Source organism: Nuphar pumila, chromosome 12, assembly GCF_984573655.1.
Source record: "Nuphar pumila chromosome 12, dmNupPumi1.hap1.1, whole genome shotgun sequence".
NCBI classification, from domain to species: Eukaryota; Viridiplantae; Streptophyta; class Magnoliopsida; order Nymphaeales; family Nymphaeaceae; genus Nuphar; species Nuphar pumila.
The window spans coordinates 970,012-989,865 of NC_143260.1; the positions used below are offsets into that span (position 1 = coordinate 970,012).

The 19,854-nt window shown below is 35.0% G+C and overlaps 1 protein-coding gene across 3 annotated transcripts in view; it reads right to left on the reverse strand.

The window, feature by feature from the left end:
- LNO1 (Nuclear pore complex protein) overlaps positions 1–19,854 on the reverse strand; it is a 96,571-nt gene that overhangs the window by 75,050 nt on the left and 1,667 nt on the right. For all 3 annotated transcript variants that reach the window (XM_089983924.1, XM_089983923.1, XM_089983925.1), the window contains exons 3-4: positions 19,080–19,248; positions 4,941–5,087 (exon numbers count right to left, since the gene is read on the reverse strand). Coding sequence is in view for 1 of the 3 variants with exons in the window: in XM_089983923.1 (XP_089840049.1) it covers positions 4,941–5,087; positions 19,080–19,248 (316 nt within the window). In the remaining 2 variants the exon portion in view is untranslated. The remainder of the gene's footprint in view (positions 1–4,940; positions 5,088–19,079; positions 19,249–19,854) is intronic.

The following is a 19,854-nucleotide window of genomic DNA, read 5'->3' on the forward strand; positions in this document are numbered from 1 at the left end:
ACTAGATTCTAAAGTAAACACTAATTTCAAAAAACGAGATTATGCAAACATTATTTATCCTTGTGTTCTTTTTTTTTACATTATTTTAACAATAATGTTGCACACAAAAATATGAGAAACCACTTCTATGATCAATAAAAACATACTGCCACATAGCCCAATAGCTAGCCACTAGGTAACACCTTACCTCATATGTCACAGGGACTTGCTAAACCGGGTGCAGGTGCGGTCAATATAATCCTGGTGCGGTCAACCTGCACCCAGGGATATATTTGTCCAAAATGGACTCTGTCAACTTTGACCGATTTTGGACCATTAAAAAAAATCTTGACCCAATATTTTTTTCCTTTTTTTTATTATGTTGGTGAAAAACTCCGCCTGACTGCCGGTCCCAAGCCCGGATAAAGGAGGAGGGTTGCGGTAGGCCAGTGACAGCCAGCATAAAAACTTAGTAATACCCTATGAATATAAACCAATATGAGAATTTTGTTGGGGCGTTCCCTACTGAGCGATGAGTTGTACTCTATAGGCCCGGAGACAGTGATAAATGGGCAAGGGTTGCTAGGTCGTCGCCCAGAAGCGACGCGTCACACCGGCGCCAGGGTGTGGTGTCAAATAGGCAAGGGTTCTCTCACTTTGTTGGACGGGTGGGGGTAAAGAAGTTAGTCCAAGACCATAAAATTAGGTTAGTCACTTGGAACATAGAGTTTTTAACTGGTAAGTTGGTAGAGTTAGTATATGTTATGTGTAGGAGAAAGATTGATATTTTATGTCTACAAGAGACCAAATGGGTAGGTGAGAAAGCAAAAGTGATAGAACCTTGGGGATATAAGATTTGGTATATAGGAATAGGAATGGAGTAAGGATTGTTATGAGTCGTGAGTTTATAGATAATGTAGTTGAGGTTTGTAGGAAGGGTGATAGGATTTTACTTATTAAATTAGTATTAGGTACGGATATTATTAATATTATTAGTGTTTATGCACCCCAAGTAGATTTAGATGATTTCATTAAGCGTCAATTTTGGAAAGATTTAGATGGAGTAGTACAAGGGATATGGAGAAAAGCTTTTCATCGGCGGTGACCTTAATGGACATGTAGGCATTAGTAGGGATGGATTTGAGAGTATCCATTGGAGGCTATGGTATAGGAGAAAGAAACGAAAGTGGAGAAAGGATTTTAGATTTTGGTTTGTCCTATGATATGATCTTAGCAAACACTTGGTTTAGAAAGAGGAGTCTCACCTAGTAACATTTAAAAGAGGGGTTAATACGAGTCAGATAGATTTTTTCCTACTTAAAAAGAGAGATAGTAGTTGTTGCATCAATTGTAAGGTTATACCGAGAGAAAGTGTAGTTATACAGCATAGAGTCTTACTTTTAGATTTTAGAATTAGACAATGTCGCAAAAGGGATAGATATAGGATAGATCCTAGAATTAAGTGGTGGGCACTGAAAGGAGCAAAACAAGGAATGTTTGTAGAGCAGGTAGTTAAGGAAGTTGATTGGTGTCTCAAAGAGGATTCTGAATCAATGTGGAATAAGATAGCGGGTGGCATGAGAAAGGTGGCTAAGGAGGTATTGGGTGAGTCTATAGGCGGTGCACCGCTAGGTAAGGATATATCATGGTGGAACAAGGATGTCAAATTAAATATTAAGGTTAAAGGAGAGTGTTATACAAATCTAAGTAAGAGTCGTGATAATGAGAATTTGGAGAAGTATATGATAACAAAGAAGGAAGCTAAAAAAGTAGTTTGAAACGTGAGGGATAAGGTAGAAGGATATTTATAGGCTTGCAAAGATGAGAGATAGGAAATCGAGAGATCTGGGTATGGTTAGATGTATCAAAGATGAAACGCAAAGGGTTTTAGTCAAAGATGAGGAGATTAAGGAGAGATGGAAAGATTATTTTGATAAGCTATTTAATGGAAGTCATGTTCAAGATCTTAGAGACTTCTCCATTCCTTTTCATGAGATGAATCGTGACTTCATGCGCAACATTCAAAAGAAAGAAATTGCAGAGGCTTTGAAGAAAATGAAATCAAGAAGGGCAATTGGCCCAGATGGTATACCTATCGAGGCTTGGAAATGCTTGGGAGAGAAAGGTTTATAATGGTTGACAAATCTTTTTAACAAGATTTAACGAACAAATAAGATGCCTAATGAGTAGAGGAAGAGTACTTTGGCGCCTCTATATAAGAATAAGGGTGATATACAAGATTGCACAATCTATCGTGGTATAAAACTCATGAGTCATACTATGAAACTTTGGGAGAGGGTGATTGAGTATAGGTTGAGGAAGGTTGTCATGATAACGGAGAATCAATTTGGTTTTATGCCTGAAAGATCAACTATGGAAGCTATACATCTTCTTAGACAACTTATTGAGAGAAATAGAGAGAGGAACAAAGATTGGCATATGGTTTTTATTGATTTAGAGAAGGCATACGATAGAGTACCTAGGGACGTTCTCTAGTGGACAATGATGAAAAAAGGTGTTTCTCTCAAGTACATTAGCATAATTAAAGATATGTATGAAGGAGTAGTAACCAATGTCCGCACTTGTGGAGGGGTGACAACCAATTTTCCTATAACGGTTGGGTTACATCAAGGATCTACTTTAAGCCCTTTCCTATTTGCTATAGAGATGGATGAGCTTACGAAATCAATTCAAGAAAATGTGTCGTGGTGTATGTTGTTTGCTGATGATATTGTTTTGATTGATGAGTCCAGAGCTGGGGTTAATGCTAAGTTAGAATTATGGAGACAGACATTGGAAGCAAGAGGTTTTAAGTTGAGTAAGAGTAAGACAAAATATATGGAATGTCGGTTTAGTAAGCAACGAAGTAGTGATGGGAGTGTAGTGAAGCTTGGTGAGCAAGAAATACCGGTGGATGATTGTTTCAAATATTTGCTATCTATCATTCAAAAGTATGGAGAAATTGATGGAGATGTAAATCATAGGATAAAGGTTGGGTGGATGAAATGGAAAAGTGCAACTGGAGTGTAGTGTGATCGTAGAATGCCGTTGCGGTTGAAGGGAAAGTTTTATAGGACGACTATTAGGCCTGCTTTACTATATGGTACGAAATGTTGGGCTGCCAAGAGACATCATATTCAAAAAAATGAGTCTAGCTAAGATGCGTAAGCTTAGATGGATGTGTGGAAATACAATAAAAGAAAATATTCGGAACGAGGAGATACGTAAGAAGGTAGGTGTTGCACCCATTGAAAATAAGATGAGAGAGAATCGTTTACGGTGGTTTGGACATATCCGGCGAAGACCTAATGATGCTCCAGTTAGAAGGATGGAGAAATGGGAAAATATATTAGTTAAAAGAGGTCGGGGTAGGCCTAGGAAGACATGGATAGAGATGATAGGAAAGGATATGAATGTTTTGGACCTCACCGAGGACATGGCATTGGATAGAAATGATTGGAGGAGAAGGATTCATGTGGAAGACCCAGAATGATTTTATTTTTGGTTCATATCTCCGACCCCAATTATTTTGGGATGAAGGTGTAGTTGTTGTTGTTATGTTGATGAAATAGGATAGAAGAAGAAAAAGGAGGAAGAGGAGGAGGAGGAAGAAGAAAGAAGGAAAAAAAAAGAGAAGAAGAAGATGAAAGAGGAAGAGGAGGAGAGGGAAGAAGACGAAAGAGGAAGAGAAGGAGAAGAAAGAAGAAGACGAAAGAGGAAGAGGAAAGGTTGGACCTTCACCTCCTCCTCCTCCTCTTCTTCTTCTTCTCCTTCTTCCAATATGCCAAAGAGAGCATACCGGTGAGGAGCTAAATATTTTTCTTCTTCTTCTCCTTCTTCTTCTTATTCTTCTTTTTTTCTTCTTCTCGTTCATCCAATCTGTCAGAGAGAAAGAGAGAGGGGTGATGCCCCCTCGGTCGAAACCCACCCGAGAAAAAGAGAGAGAAAAAAAAGGGGGTTTCGTGCCCCCACCTTTTTATTAAAAAAGGTGGGTCTGGATCAAGTGTGGACCCAGTCCACAATTGATCTAAACCCAAACTGGGAGAGAGAGAAAAAAAAGGTTTTGTACCACACCTTTTTTATTAAAAAAGGTGTGTCTGGATCAAGTGTGGATCTTAATATAGATTCACACTTGATCTAGACCCAAACTCTCTCTCTCTCTCTCTCTCTCTCTCTCTCTCTCTCTCTCTCTCTCTCTCTCTCTCTCTCTCTCTCTATATATATATATATATATATATATATATATATATATATACACACACACACACTCTCTCCCACAACCCCGTGCCCAAATTTTTTTTAAAGTGTTGCATCGCCGCACCCACACCTATGTGACATAGCTCACCGCACATCTCATCCATAGTTTGTTAAGTTTCAAGTGTTACACAACGAACAAGTTCTCATAAGCAGATTGCATGGCGAGTTCGAGAGGAGTTTGGTATAAATAGCCCAGTTGCCGTCTACAAGTTCTGTATATGGAGAGGGAATTTGGTAATTTGGTTTAGTATCAAGTGTACACATAGCATAATTGGTGAAGAAAAAAGTTTGCCTGTCTTCACAATTTTATTCTCATTTATATTTGGAGCACACATGAACATCCAATTGCGGAAAGGAATCTTCTTGGGAGAATGTGCACATAAGCATGAAAATGCTATGAAATGTTGTCACTATCACAGTTATTGGAAACACCACCTACATGTGAAAAACATGTTCTCTGAGAAACCATTTCCAAAATGTGAAACTCAATGTTTCTGAAACATGTAGGAAATGCATGGATAAATTACATTTTATAGTAACTCGCCATGTTTCTGAAACATGTAGGAAATGCATGGATACGTTACATTTTATAGTAACTCACCATGACGTCTTTTCTTCCCAAGCAAGAGGGATGAAAATTCAAACTCAAAAAGATTACAAAAAGATATTGTTGTGATATAAGCAGACAAGCAAAAAACTCTAACCTTCTATTTTACATTTTGTGGTACCATCATCTCCTTGCGAAGGGAAAGGAAGTGGCATACGGCATCTCTCATGGAAATCAGATGATAAAATGCATATGGAACTCATTTGTGCTATGGCAACGAAATCCCCTTTCACACTCCAATCAACTGCAGAATAAACAGATAATAAAAAGGGTGTGAGCAACTATAACCAAGAAAAGCCTCAGTAGCAAGCTGCGACTTTTATGGAATAACCCAGTTCAAAAAACTCACTGTTCATTTAGATGCCATAAGAGAATTAATATGATCATTTTACCACAAAATACTACATGAATGCATGCAAAAGCCTAAAAACCCACCATGTTTTATAAACTGATAAACAAATAGATATAAACAGCTATCAATGCTTTCCTAAAGACAGAACCAGAATTGATAACATAAATGTGAAAAAGGGAAAATAATTTCATAGTGTCGACAGTGGTGATGATTTGCCCCAGAAAAAAAAAACCTAAAAAAGAAGAAGAAAAAGAATTAGATCAATGTGATGGTGCTCTAAAGAAACAGAAAATAAAAGGAATACACGGGAGGAGGGATGAAGGTAGAAGAAAAAGCAAAATACAGAAAGCAGATTTTAAAGGGAAAAGGTACTATTTTCTTCATCACATACAAAGAAGGATGTAAATGCTCTTCAAAGAAACTAAAAACAATAAATGTTCTTTTTGTTGCCCTTGCAATACTATACCCAAGTTGAAGATGTCAAGCACGCAAAAGCTTGTTCAGTATTTCTTTAAGCATACTCTCATCCACCATCATAAATATGTTTGCTAATCAATTTTGGGAGACAGGCCAGCATATCTTGCCCTCAACAACTTAGATTCAATTTTTCTCCATGAACCAACAATCAACTTCTATACATTTGGTTCTTTCATGGTAGACCACCCATGAGGCTGGGATACATTTAGATATTAAATATGCAAAGTTGAAGATGTCAAGCATGCACAACTTCAACAGTATTTCTTTCAGTCAACTCTCATCCAATTTCATAAATATGCCTGCTAATAAATTTTGGAAGCGAGAGCGCCTAGCCTTCAATGACATGGATTCGGGTTTTCTCTAAGAACCAACAATTAACTTCAATACATTTGGTTTTTTCATTGCAGACCACACATAAGGCCGCATGAATTTATGCAATTATGCCCATTTAGTGAACTCACGTCACACCTAATTCCTTTAGGAGTGGTTTTGACTACAGGCCATAATAAATTCCATGAACTATGATTGTGTAATTTCAATGATAAATTGCTGGATACATTTAGATATTGGATATAAAGATGCAGGCCACTCTCAAATTTGCCTTTCAAGCGTCATATTTTGCATGATCGCTTTATTGATTTACTTAAAACAAGTGGTCTAAGACCATGTCAAACATTGTCCAGCTTTTCCTCATCCTGCAGAAAACAAGAACTTGCTTTCATTCTCTTCATCTACCACAACCAAAAGTGAGTTTCATAGTATTGGCACCACACACTACAATGAAACTTTAGCAATTTGACCATTAATCCCAACCTCATGTCATCAATAATATCTATGAATAAAAAACGTAAAAGCACCAAATATCATATCAAAGATATAGATTCTCCTTATATATTCACATGATACAGGAAATTTCTTTAATCATACAGTTCCAAAGAACGCAAAAACCAGATCTAGCCCAAGATCAATTCAGGGGTATCCTTTTGATGGACAAATTTCCCCTTATTCCCTATTTATATCAACAATGTAGTGTTACAGTAAAAAAGAAAATCAAATCTCACATTTCCAGATATTGGTCCCTGACACTACTCAAAGCTCCCCTCCCAATTTTATACATTCGCGGCCTCTCGTGAAACATTAACAAGTTCACCAGAGATTAATACCTCTAAGAAAGGTATAATAGACATAGTCATTTTGAAACATTAGTTGTCACCAGGATATTTAATAGCTTTATAAAGTAAATGGCACATTTGTTAGCTACAGTTTGGAAATGTGGAATATCTGTTAATGTTTTTCAATTGAAATACTAAAGTTGGGCTGGGAAATGGTGTAAAATGTGCATCATAAGTTCATAACTCATAGCACAATTTCTAAAAAATAGTACCATATTGTCTACTCAGTAATCTATTATTATTATGGATGAATATAGTTAATTCGGTAGTTTTGGTCGGACTTTATTATTGGTCGGACTTTATTGTGAATTTATAACCACATTTTCCATAGGTCCCTCTTATCCCTTACTTCTATGAACTTGGGTTATGAAAGAAGGGAGCGAAAAAGAGGTATCAGCAACAACCGCTTTTAATATGGGACAGTTCATAATATTCATATTGACCTATTATCCGCCCCTGCATCTAACATTGAGTAGACCCCATACACTCACTATCCTAGTTCTACCGTATCTTTTGCTTCATTTCTTGTTCTTAAGGAACAATCGCAAATCCCTTTTTGGTCATAGATCTACTCACGGTAATTTCATTCCCAACCTTAGCATTCAATATGTATTCCAGAATAATCTAATTTTTCAATTATTCAACCATTTTATAGTAAATTAGTAAGACTATTGATACACAAGCTAAATATAAGAATAGATATGAAGAAATTCGCTCCCCCCCCCCCCCTATATATGTAATCCCTACTCCCAGAAAAAAACTTGCAACACCAACCCCATTTGTAACTCCATCAATTACTCGTCGATCAAAAGAATGAACTAGTTGAGTTAATCCTCGTATACCCCAAATGAATACTTTTTCGTAATAAACGTCTACATAATCGCGATTGTATGACCATTTTGTATGACATTTATTGTTTGTTCTAAGTGAATTCTCATTTTAGGATCCATTTTATCAAATGAAATGATTAAGTACAAATTTTGTCGATCTGAATAGACAGACCCGTATAGAACGGATGCTATAAATATTCCGAAATAGGCTATACTGATTGAATAAAACGCATTCATCAAAAATTTATACCAATCTTCAGTTGAATTCTGATGTAAAAGTTTCATCGATGGTGTTAACCACTTTGATAATATGTCGACCTCCATTACTACTTGCCCAAAACGAATCCTTATGCAGCCAATGAACAAAGTAAATATAGCCAATATAAGCAGGGGAAATAACATGGTATTGTCTGATTCATGCGGATATAGTAACGTATAAGGGTCCTTATTCAAAAAATGAGTACTAAAAGATGATCGCATGTTTCGTACATAACCGGCAATTTTATATGTATTAGAAAACAAGAATTTCGAAAAGGAGGACATGTCATTATTATTTCTTGTTGCAAAAAGCAAATTACTACTAACTGGTTTGGAACCTTCTTGACCCCATATAGATATTGAATAGAAGGAACTATTTGTATGTGCGCTGTAATTTTGAAAATGACTACGTAAATGTCCTTTGAAAGTAAGTAGATACATACGAAACATATAAAATGCAGTTAATCCTGCTGTGTAGCAAGCTATTGTCGCAAAAATTGGTGAATACAACCAATTATCATTAATAATTTCGTCTTTGGACCAAAAATAAACGAGGGGTGGAATACCACAAAGAGAAAGTGTACTTAAAAAAAGTTGTTTTTGTAATTGACATATATTTGGTTAAACCACCCATAAGAACCATATTCTGGCTCTTAGCTGGAGAATACCCAACAATGGGTTCCATGGAATCCATGGAATGAATGATTGATCCAGATCCTAAAAACAATAATGCTTTAGAATAAGCATGAGCGATCAGATGGAATAAAGCGTCTCGATAAGAACCTATACACGAAGCTAACATAATGTTTCCCAATTGAGACATCGTGGAATAAGCTAAACTTCTCTTAATATCTCTTTGAGCAAGAGCCAAGGTAGCTCCTAGTAACATTCAGTAATGTATAATCACACATATATACTTAAATTTTTCAACATATTAACAAAAGAAAATTTTCTAATAATTTCATAGTGCAAGAAATGACCTACAAAGTGCTAACTACAAAATAAAGCCCAAAATATCACATAACCAATAATAGTCAACCACATAAAACATCAAACACTCTAGTTCTCATATTCTAGTGGCCCATGTAAACGAGCTACTAAGTGCTAACTACAAAATAAAGCCCAAAACATCACAACCAATAATAGTCAACTACATAAAACATCAAACACTATAGTTCTCATATTCTAGTGTGTGTGTGTGTGTATATATATATATATATATTGAAAAGATCATGATATTATCGGCTATTTCAAGGTAGCCAATAATATTGGGAACATATCGCGATAATTTCAAAATATCACCAACGCCAAAGTATCGCGATAATATTGTGATATTATCGCGATAATATTGTGGTATTATCGCGATACTTTTAGAAAAAAAAATATCTTAAGTTTGCATTTCCTATTCTTTTGTTTCTTTTATATTTTAAAACCTTTAAAACATGTTTCTTTATATTTTTGAAAGGAAAATAATGCAAAAGTTATTATTTTCTTAGCTTTTTTGTTGTTATTTATATTTTTTAAATTTTTTAAACTGCCGAGATTTATCAACTTTTGAAAATATCTCAGAGAAATACCCTCGCCGAGAAATTACCTTTAACGATACAAGTGACTATATATATATATATATATATGTGTGTGTGTGTGTATGTGTGTGTGTGTATGTGTGTGTTTGCTACCCCTGCGGGAAAGAAAACACTTAGCGAAAAAATGCAACATTCTTATTTTTTCAGCTTTTTGCATATATGACACTCCAGATGTGATCTACATACTAAGTTTAGTAGAAACTGACTTTTGGCTCATGTTTTTTAAATGTATATGACAGATTTTATGAAGGTTGAAAAATCAACGACCTACAATGTACCAAATTTTCAAACCTCAAGAAAAACATATTTTTACGTCAAAAATTGTGGTTCAAGGGTTGATTCCTACTATTTTGACCATGTTGAACACATCTATGAGATCATATTTGGTCAAAACAACCACCCCCTATGAGTTCCAAGAAGGGGGTGTTAAATTGTATTAATAATTCATATATATGTCTATGTGTCTATCTAGATATATATATATAGAGAGAGAGAGAGAGATTTTGTAATATCCACTAGGGGTAAAATAGTCTTTTCACATGTAACACACATATTTATTTTGAATATGCCTTTTTCTTTTTTCTTCTTTTTCCTTTTCTATTTTTTTTTTTACTTTTATTTATTGCATCATAGGAGGGGTCCACCATAGAGTCGTTGGACCCCTCCAACGGTCATAAATATGACCGTTGGAGGGGCTCCGACAACTCTATGGGAGCCCCTCCTTGGGTCTCATTTGTGTATAAATAAGGGGCTTTGCCCATGTATTCCTCAAGCTTCTTGAAACTTTTCTCAATAAGATTTCTTATATTTTTTAGCTCTCCTTCTCATTTTATGTTTGTCAATTGTCACTTTGTGGCTTATTGTATTATTGCTCATTAGTGGCCTATTGCTTGTGTGTTTGTGCATTTCCTAGTCACTTAGTGACATTATCTTTTCTCTTTAGTGTTTCATGACATGGTATCAGAGCATTGGTTGTGAAAGTATCATTGGAGTACTCATACTTACGTTTGAATAATTTTTTAAGCATCACTCTTTTTGCTCTTCATCAAACTCGTCCAAGATGGCCGATAAAGACTCAAAGATCGATCTTTCATTCAAATTGAATGGAACAAATTATAGAATGTGGGCAGTCACCATGGAAAACAACCTCAAAAGTAAAAAAACTTTTGGGGTATGTATGTGGAACCATTCCGGAACCACAATTGAAGCTTACAAAGAATGAGGGAAATGAAGAAAATGCCTTGAATGAAGAAGAGAAGGCCAAAGCTATTAAAGAATACCAAACTAAAGTTGAAGATCGGGAAAGCGGGCATGCTAAGATATTGGCATGGTTCATGAATAATGTGGAGCTCAAAATATGCGTTAATCTTGCAAAATTCAAGAAAGCAAATGAAGCTTGGTTCTTTATGAAAGGTATGAAAACTTAAAAAGACCTTGTTAGGCATTTCCTTTTGCAAGAAAAAACAAGAGGAACTAGGCAAGGGGACATGAGCATTAGAGACCACTATAATGCTTTATCCCCATTATGGGATGAACTTGTTCTTCTCGAACCACAATAGGAAGGAAGTGCTATTGCTATGAGGCAAGATCAAATGGAGAGAGAGAGAGAGGTTTTTTCAATTTATTCTTGGGCTTCGTCCCGAATTTGAACTAAAAGGGTCCCTTCTTCATAGGGCTTCTACCCCTCTTAGGGGAATTTTAGTCGACTTGTGCCAAGAAGAAACTCGCTTGACTCTAAAGAAAGATATTGACGGGGTCCATGTGGTATCAAGACCGAAAAATAATATGAGGACATATAAACCTCCTTATTTTAAGGAAAATAACAATGGTGAAGGAAGAAAAATTATTTGTCACAATTGTAATGAACCGGGTCATCTTCGACCGGATTGTCCTAAGCTCAAAAGAAATGTAGCTTCCGTTGAAGAGTGTCCAAGCAATTCAAATGAAGAATCAAAGAGAGAGAGAGATAAAAGACTCTATTGCACAACTTACCGAAATTGACCAACAATTCATGAAGGTCAATTCTTCCACACCTTCCACCTCCGATAACGCGGTCTCATCAATTTTCGGTATGTCTTCTTGGATTCTTGATTCGGGTGCCTCTTTCCATATGACTGAATGCATCTCTTTTGTCAAAACCAAGTCTCAATTCTTTTAAATCATTCATTTCCACGGCTAATGGAAGATCGTTAAATGTTGAAGGAATGAAAAACCTTGAAAAAATTTATGGTCAAAACAAAGAATTTCATGTTTCAAAAATTAGAATCATTCCAAAACTCAATTTAAATCTTTTTTAAGTCTCTTAAATCACCGATTTTGGAAATAATGTCTCTTTTTCACCAACCAATTCCTATATGCAGGATCTTTGGTCCGAGAAGCAGATTGGGCAAGGCCATAAAAGAGGAGACCTATATTACATGGATTTTTTGTCTTTGTCATCCATATCTTTTTGTAATCATGTTCAATCTAAAGATCTTGAGACTTGGCATAAAAGGCTTAGTCATCTTAGTATTTTCGAGTTGTATCTATTTTCATTTTTGGAAAAAAATTATAATGAAAAAATATTTAATTGCAATAATTATATCATTGGGAAAATGCATTCGCTTTCGTAGCAATTTTGTTTCCAAAAGACCATTTGAACTAGTGCATTCCGATGTACGGGGACCGACACCTGTTATGTCTAAAGGTGGTTATTCCTATTATGTTGTCTTCATTGATGATTTTACTAGATACACATGGGTGTATGTTATTAAAAACAAATCAGATGTCTTTTCCAATTTTAAAAATTTCAAGTTCTCATTCAAAATCAATTTCAAAACAACATAGCTATTTTTAGATCTGATTCTGGAGGAGAATACATGTCAAAAGAATTTTAAAACTATCTTAAACTAAATGGCATTATACATAAAAGATCTTGTCCAAAAACTCCTCAACAAAATGGTCTTGCCGAGAGCAAACATAGGCATCTCATTGAAACAACAAGTACTCTTTTTGTTTCTAAAAATATTCCAAAGAATTTTTTGGCCGAAGCTACTCTTACCGCAACTTATCTCATAAATCGTTTGCCTTCCCATTCTCTAAAAAATGTTTCTCCTTTTGAGAAATTGTTCAAAATATCTTCGAATTTTAAAAGATTGAGAGTTTTTTAAGTGCTTTGTTCTTTTTCAAGGCCAAGATAAATTATCACCAAAAGCTCTTGAATGTACTTTCATTGGCTATGGTGAAAATAAAAAAGGTTATAGATGTTATGATATACAAAACAACAAACTTTATGTCTCAAGAAATGTGACCTTTCTTGAAGAACAAAATGGTTTTGAAATTCAAAAATCTAAAGAAATTGATTATTCTTTTCTATTTGACTTATTATCTAGAACTAAATTTAAAAGTGATTTAATTTGTGATCATACTTGTAATGACAATTCAAGACAAAATGATGATTTGTCACATCCAATTGTTGATTCTCACAATGAGGATCCTAATGACATGCATGTGTGTACTAAGCGTGAGGACAATGAACATCAAAGTGCTTTCAATAGATACTCTCAAAACCTCCTTGGAAGATCAAGTTGAAGAAACCCAACTTAGGCGATCTTCTAGGAATAGTAGACCTCAAAAATGTGTCATATGATTCATTTTCTCCAACATATAGAACTTGTCTAATGATGATACATTCATATCATGAGGCTTCCAATTTTAAAGAGGCTAAGCAACATCCACAATGGATTGATGCTATGAGACTTGAACTAGAAGCTCTTAACAAAGCCTACACTTAAACCATCATAAGTCAACCATTAAGAAAAAGGGCTATTGGATATAGATGAGTTTATAAGGTCAAAACTAAGAGCGATGAAACATTAGAAAGATACAAAGCTAGGTTAGTTGCTAAAGGATACGCCCAAGAATATGAAATAGATTATGAGAAAACTTTTGCCCCGGTAACTAGGAAGACTAGTGTACGAACATTGATAGCTTTAGCATCTATTAAACAATGGCCTATCTATCAACTAGATGTTAAAAATGTGCTTTTAAATGAAAGTCTTTGTGAAGAAGTGTTTATGGATCCTCCATCGGGTCTTGAAATTGGTAAAGGAAACATTATCAAACTTAACAAAGTCTTTTATGGTCTCAAACAAGCACCAAAAGCTTGGTATGATCTTTTCAGCAAAGTTGTTCTTGCTAATGGTTTTACCTCTTGTTATACTAATATTGCTTTATTTGTTAAGACTGCAGGAAATTACGTAACTATATTATTGTTATATATTGATGATATGATCATCACTAGAAATGATTAAAAAGGCATTGAGCTTATTAAAAATATTCTCAAAAAAAATTTGATATGTCTGATCTTTATTTTCTAAGGTATTTTTTAGGGATCGAAGTTGAATACTCCCCTAGGGGGTATGTTCTATCTCAGATAAAGCTTGCATCTGGATTAACTGACAAAAAAAAATGGAGTCTAAAAGTAATCAATGTCAAGATGAAAGTCAATGATAGAACTCCTTTAGCAGATCTCACTCCTTATTGTTAGTTGATTGGTTCACTAACATATTTGTCTATTATCAGGCCAGATATTACTCATGTTGTTCACAGTGCAAGCCAATTTCACACTGCTCCTACTTCGATTCACATGGTGGTTGTCATAAGAACGATCAGATATTTAAAGGAAACTATAACAAAAGGATTATTTTTATCCTACTCTTCATCTCCTAGTTTACTTGCTTATACTGACTCTCATTGGGGGTAACTCCGATGATCGTATTTCTACAACAAGTTATTATATTTTTCTTGGAGAGTCATTAATTTCTTGGAGATGTAAGAAACAAAGGAAGCTTTTCTTTCTTCCACAGAGGCTGAGTACAAAGCGATGGCCACCACTACCACTAAACTTGTCTGGTTGAGAAGTTTGCTCAAGGAATATGGCATTCTTTTTTCTACTCCTTCGAAAGTGTGTTGCGACAACAAAAGTGTTATTTACATTGCTAGCAACCACACCTTCCATGAACGAACAAAGCATATAGAGATGGATTGCCACTATGCTCGAAATGAATTCTTATGGGGTACCATTCAACTACCCTATATTACTTCAGAGTATCAGCTAGCGGACTTCTTCACCAAATCATTGTCATCGCCTCGCTTCTACTTTCTCCTCAGCAAACTCACGATGATCTCATCATGTGATTGAGGGGGGTGTTAAATTGTATTAATAATTCATATAATAGAGAGAGAGACATATACATATATATTTCATATATATGTTTATGTGTTTATCTAGATATATATAGATATATATATATATATATATTGTAATACCCACTAGGGGTAAAATAGTTTTTTCACATATGCCTTTTTCTTTTTTCTTCTTTTTCCTTTTCTATTTTTCTTTTTTTTACTTTTATTTATTGCATCATAGGAGGGGTCCACCATAGAGTCGTTGAACCCCTCCAACGATCATCCCCATGTATACCTCAAGCTTCTTGAAGCTTTTCTCAATAAGATTTCTTATGTTTTTTAGCTCTCCTTCTCATTTTATGTTTGGCAATTGCCACTTTATGGCTTATTGTATTATTGTCCATTAGTGGCCTATTGCTTTTGTGTTTGTGCATTTTCTAGTTACTTAGTGACGTTATCTTTTCTCTTTAGTGTTTCATGACAGGGTAGCAAATGCAATCTATATATATATATATATGGTTTAATATTTGATGTCTTTGAAGGCACCAAATTATATGGAAACTATTGAACTTAAAATCATATTTTTTTAGTTTTTTTTAACATCACATTCCTATTAACGTGAACCGACTATATGTATTATGCTATCAATCTCGTCGTTTAAGCTGGATTGATACACATAATGATGTGCATCCCAGTATAGTCATGTATGTTGTCCCATAGTTCACGTACAAAGGTTGATGACCATACATCATCCATGGCTAAGACCTATGGTTGAATATATGTATTTTCATACATATATTTAGATGGTGTGCATCATACGTGTGTTCCATGGCACCATGCACACGTATAGAGACACTATGCCCCTTACCTCTATTGCCGAACCGCATGTTGGATCGATTGGCTGTCATCCTCCTCCTAACTGCATGTTGTCTAGCAGCTCCAAAACATGTGGAGGAAAGGGAAGAATGAAGAGAAAGAGAAGAGAGCAAGAGGAGAATAAGAAGAGAGACAGAGATGAGGGATAAGAGATTAATGTTTTTCTTTCTTTTGAGAAGGACTGTGTAACTTGGTTAAGTCCTTCACATTGCCTTTTTTTCTAGTGTTTATTCCCATGCATAGGTTGGATCTTCTACACATAGCATTTGAAATCTTTCCCTTTTTCATCAAGTCAGATTTCCTTCACTGAATTCTTTCCTAATTCTTCACAAAATCTGGACAGCTTATTACTTGTGCTGGAGCTTACAAATTTTCTTTCTTCATTGGAAACATTCCTTGACTTCACCTAAGAGCTAGCAGACTTGCTATTTCAATTTCTAATTTTCCATGGCTCGCATACCATCCTGATTTTTCATTAAGACTGGGTTGGTTTAATAAACTTTCTATTATTTTCCTTGGCTTCTCACAGTAATTGATAGTCTTGCTTTCTTCTTTTGATTTTTTTACTAAGGATGTAATTGTTGGCCATTCCAAATTTAACTTTCAACGTCAGTTTATAATGCACTAAAATTTCATGACTCAAAAATCATAATTTTTAAGCTTTGAATATTTATAAAAATCTTAGACCTTTGATTTTTAAACCTTATAAAAGCCTACCTCGATATCAGAATCGCATTCAAGAGTCAATTCTCATAAAATCAAGCATGTATAACACATCTGTACAGTCAAATTTAAAGAAAACATGGAAAAAACCCTTCCAAAAGCCTGGTTAGCTAGAAAAGTGGTTAGCAGCTCTCTCTCTCTCTCTCTCTCTCTCTCTCTCTCTCTCTCTCTCTCTCTCTCTCTCTCTCTCTCTCTCTCTATATATATATATATATATATATATATATATATATATTATTGTCACCCAGTGTTATTAAAAGTGTGCCCCGCCTCAAGGCAAGGGCATCCATGCCTCGAGGCGCATGTATAAAGTGTAAAAGCCCTGAGGCATGCGCCTCATACACCTTGAGGTGCACGCCTCGGGGTGAGGTGCACCTCAAGGTGAGGCGCGCACATCTCAAAATTTTGGTCAAATGAGGGGTCAAAGCTCCCATTTGACCAAAAATTAGGGTTTAAAAAAAAAGGGAGCCCGACCCTAATTAGGGTCGGGGGCCCTAATTCATCTCTCTCTCTCTCTCTCTCTCTCTCTCTCTCTCTCTCTCTCTCTCTCTCTCTCTCTCTCTCTGCCACGCAAGCTTCTTCATTTAGGTAATGCTCCTTCCCTTCTTCATTTACAATTTTTTTTTCTGTTATTTTTCTTTATTTATTTTTGTCATTTATTTTTCTGTCATTTAGATATGAAAGAAATTTGTATATATTTTTCTTTTCTGTTGTTTTTCTGTGCGAAATAGCAGTCTGCAGTTCAGTTGAGTTCTACTCTCCTTTAGCGTTAAATTTTGGGCTGGTATACAACATGAAATAGATAGAATTTATGTTGTACAACATTAATTGTACATACATGTATATGTATGTGTATGTGTGTCTATGTGCGTGTGCACATGTGTGTGCATTCGTGCACGTCTGTATTGGCAGACATGCAAACATTTGCATGTGGGACCATACATAGATATTATATACCACACTCACCAAATGCAACGCTTTTCAGTAAATGTAGCCTAAATCTATAGACTGCACTCCTGGATCTTAAACCTTAGTGTGATCTTTGTTAACTTAGTCTATGTTCAATTCTAGTTACATAACTAATACCAAGTGACTAATTTCATGTTAAAAACTCGGTATAACATAATGATTATTTGTGAATGTCTGAGTTGTTAGTTTGGCTTTGATGTTGATCATAATGTTTATTCTTAAAACTGGTAAAGAGCAACATTTATTAGATACTTACGTAGATCAAGTTGTTGCATTAATGTTACTTTTACATGTTAATCTCATATGTTTTCAGTATTTATTTGAGATTTTTTATTTCTTGTTGGTTGTTGCTTCGTCAATAAAGCATTTTTTATTTATTTATAGTTTTAGATATTTTTTATTGTTTTTTTTTTAGATTTCAAAAAAAAAAATTGAAGTTGCTTTACGCCTCACCTCAGATTTTGGTGGAGCGCCTCGCTATGCCTCAATGCTTTTCACAACACTGTCGTCACCGATATCGCCGATATATTGAAAATATTGTGATATTATCAGCTATTTCAAGGTAGCCGATAATATCAAGAATATATTGCGATATTTCCAAAATATCGCCAAAGACAAAATATCATGATAATATCATGATATTTTTTAAAAATATATATATTTCAACTGGAATTTCCTACTTTTGGGGGTTTCTTTTATATTTTAAAACCTTTAAAACATGTTTCTTTATATTTTTAAAAGAAAAATAATGCAAAACCTATTATTTGCTTATCTTTTTTGTTGTTGTTTATATTTTTCCATTTTTTAAACTCCTGAGATTTATCAACTTTTGAAAATCTTTCCGAGAAATGCCCTCGCCGAGAAATTACCTTTACTGTCAGGTGACTATGATATATACATGTGTTTGTGTAGACTTGTGACTCACACCCCAAAAACAAACAGGAGAAAGTTGTGCATGAAAATGTTGATCATGTGACACACATTCTTAGGGATAACTTTCATAACTTCCCAACCTGTGATCAAAGTAAATGGTTCCTTAATTTTAAAAGGCTAAAAATGTGTGGTGAGCTTGCTAACATCCACCAAATGCTATGGAAATTCACCTCCACACACATGCATGCGCATACAAACACACTTCAACCAGTTTTGATTGAAAGGTAGCTAGATCTGACAGATTGCGAAATGCAATCAATTTTCTAAAGTGATTTGGAAGTTTCTGTTTTGAGAAACGTCCACCTGAACTAAATAGCAGCTATTCCCAAAAGTTCAGCAGTGATCATAGCCAACGTAAAGCATCTAAGCAATTCTCTTCTAAATTTTCCAACCCTTGCAATATAAATAAATGATTGTTGCTGAACAGCACAGCCTGTCCCCTTGAAATCATTAAGAAAAGTTATGATTGTAGTGAGACAAACACTCCAACTAAATCATGCATTTGTCAACATATGCAAACACTAATTTTGATGACACTAGCCTGGCACTAAGGCTTTACATGATCATGTAATGCTGGATTCACTTTCAAATGGATTTAACCAAATAATCATGTGATCTCATGTTTGCTTTTGAACTGATGTAACAAAACTGCCAGTGCAAAGTTACATGTGTACATATTTTGATTGCACTTCCTTCAAATGTAAATCTTAGTGAAAAGAACTTTCCACTAGGGTTCGTCAAGCAACTCACAGACATTGTAAAAGGAAGATGATAATCAGACAGTTATTTTGAATTCATCAGGATATATAATGAATGCATAAAAATACAGAAACATATATGAAGGAACCAGAAAGTATCCTAAAAGGTATATTATATAGGTTCAAGACAGACCAGCCTCTACACTTTCTGCCACATTTGTATGTTGAGTGTGTATATCACCATGATATAGCATCCCATCGCTTGAGAGAACAACATAAGCATTTTTTCCACTTTTATCCCACCGAAAGTCCTTGACATGACCAGGTACATCAAGTAACCTTGATACAAATGGTTTCTCCACCTTTATTCAAAAGAAGACAGAGAAGTAATTGGTCAGAAACAATTGCCCTTTCTAATACATTACAAAATAAAGCTAAAATATGCTCAAGTTTCTATAGATTATCTCTAGATATGGCGTGTGCAATGATCAATACAGAAGAAGGCTTTTCAACTATTAAAGAAACAGTCAAACAGTGAAGAAATGGAACTGCATAGATAGTCATCGAATTCCTGACAAGGATGTTGAGATTTGAGATTCAACCAAAGGAAAGCAAATGAATAAATATTGATTGAAAAACTCGAGGGAAAAAAGAAGTAACCAATATGAACTATTTTTACTGGTTGAGTTTACCTACAACAGGCAAGTGAGACAGCCAACAGGAGAGTCACCTTTTGAAGTTGTGCATGGCAAGAGGTCATTTCCATAGTTTTCTTCTTTTCTTTATCCTTGAAATCAAAATTATCCGTCGTTAAAGAAAACAAAACATCATTGTTTTATATGTTTTTAATTTTTAAGGGCAAAAAAGAGTGGTATAGTTTCTATTGAAATGCAACGATGCTTGCTCTTCTTTAACCTAAAGACGTGTTCTTGAACAACTTTCAATCAGTCTCAAACTGGGTTACATGT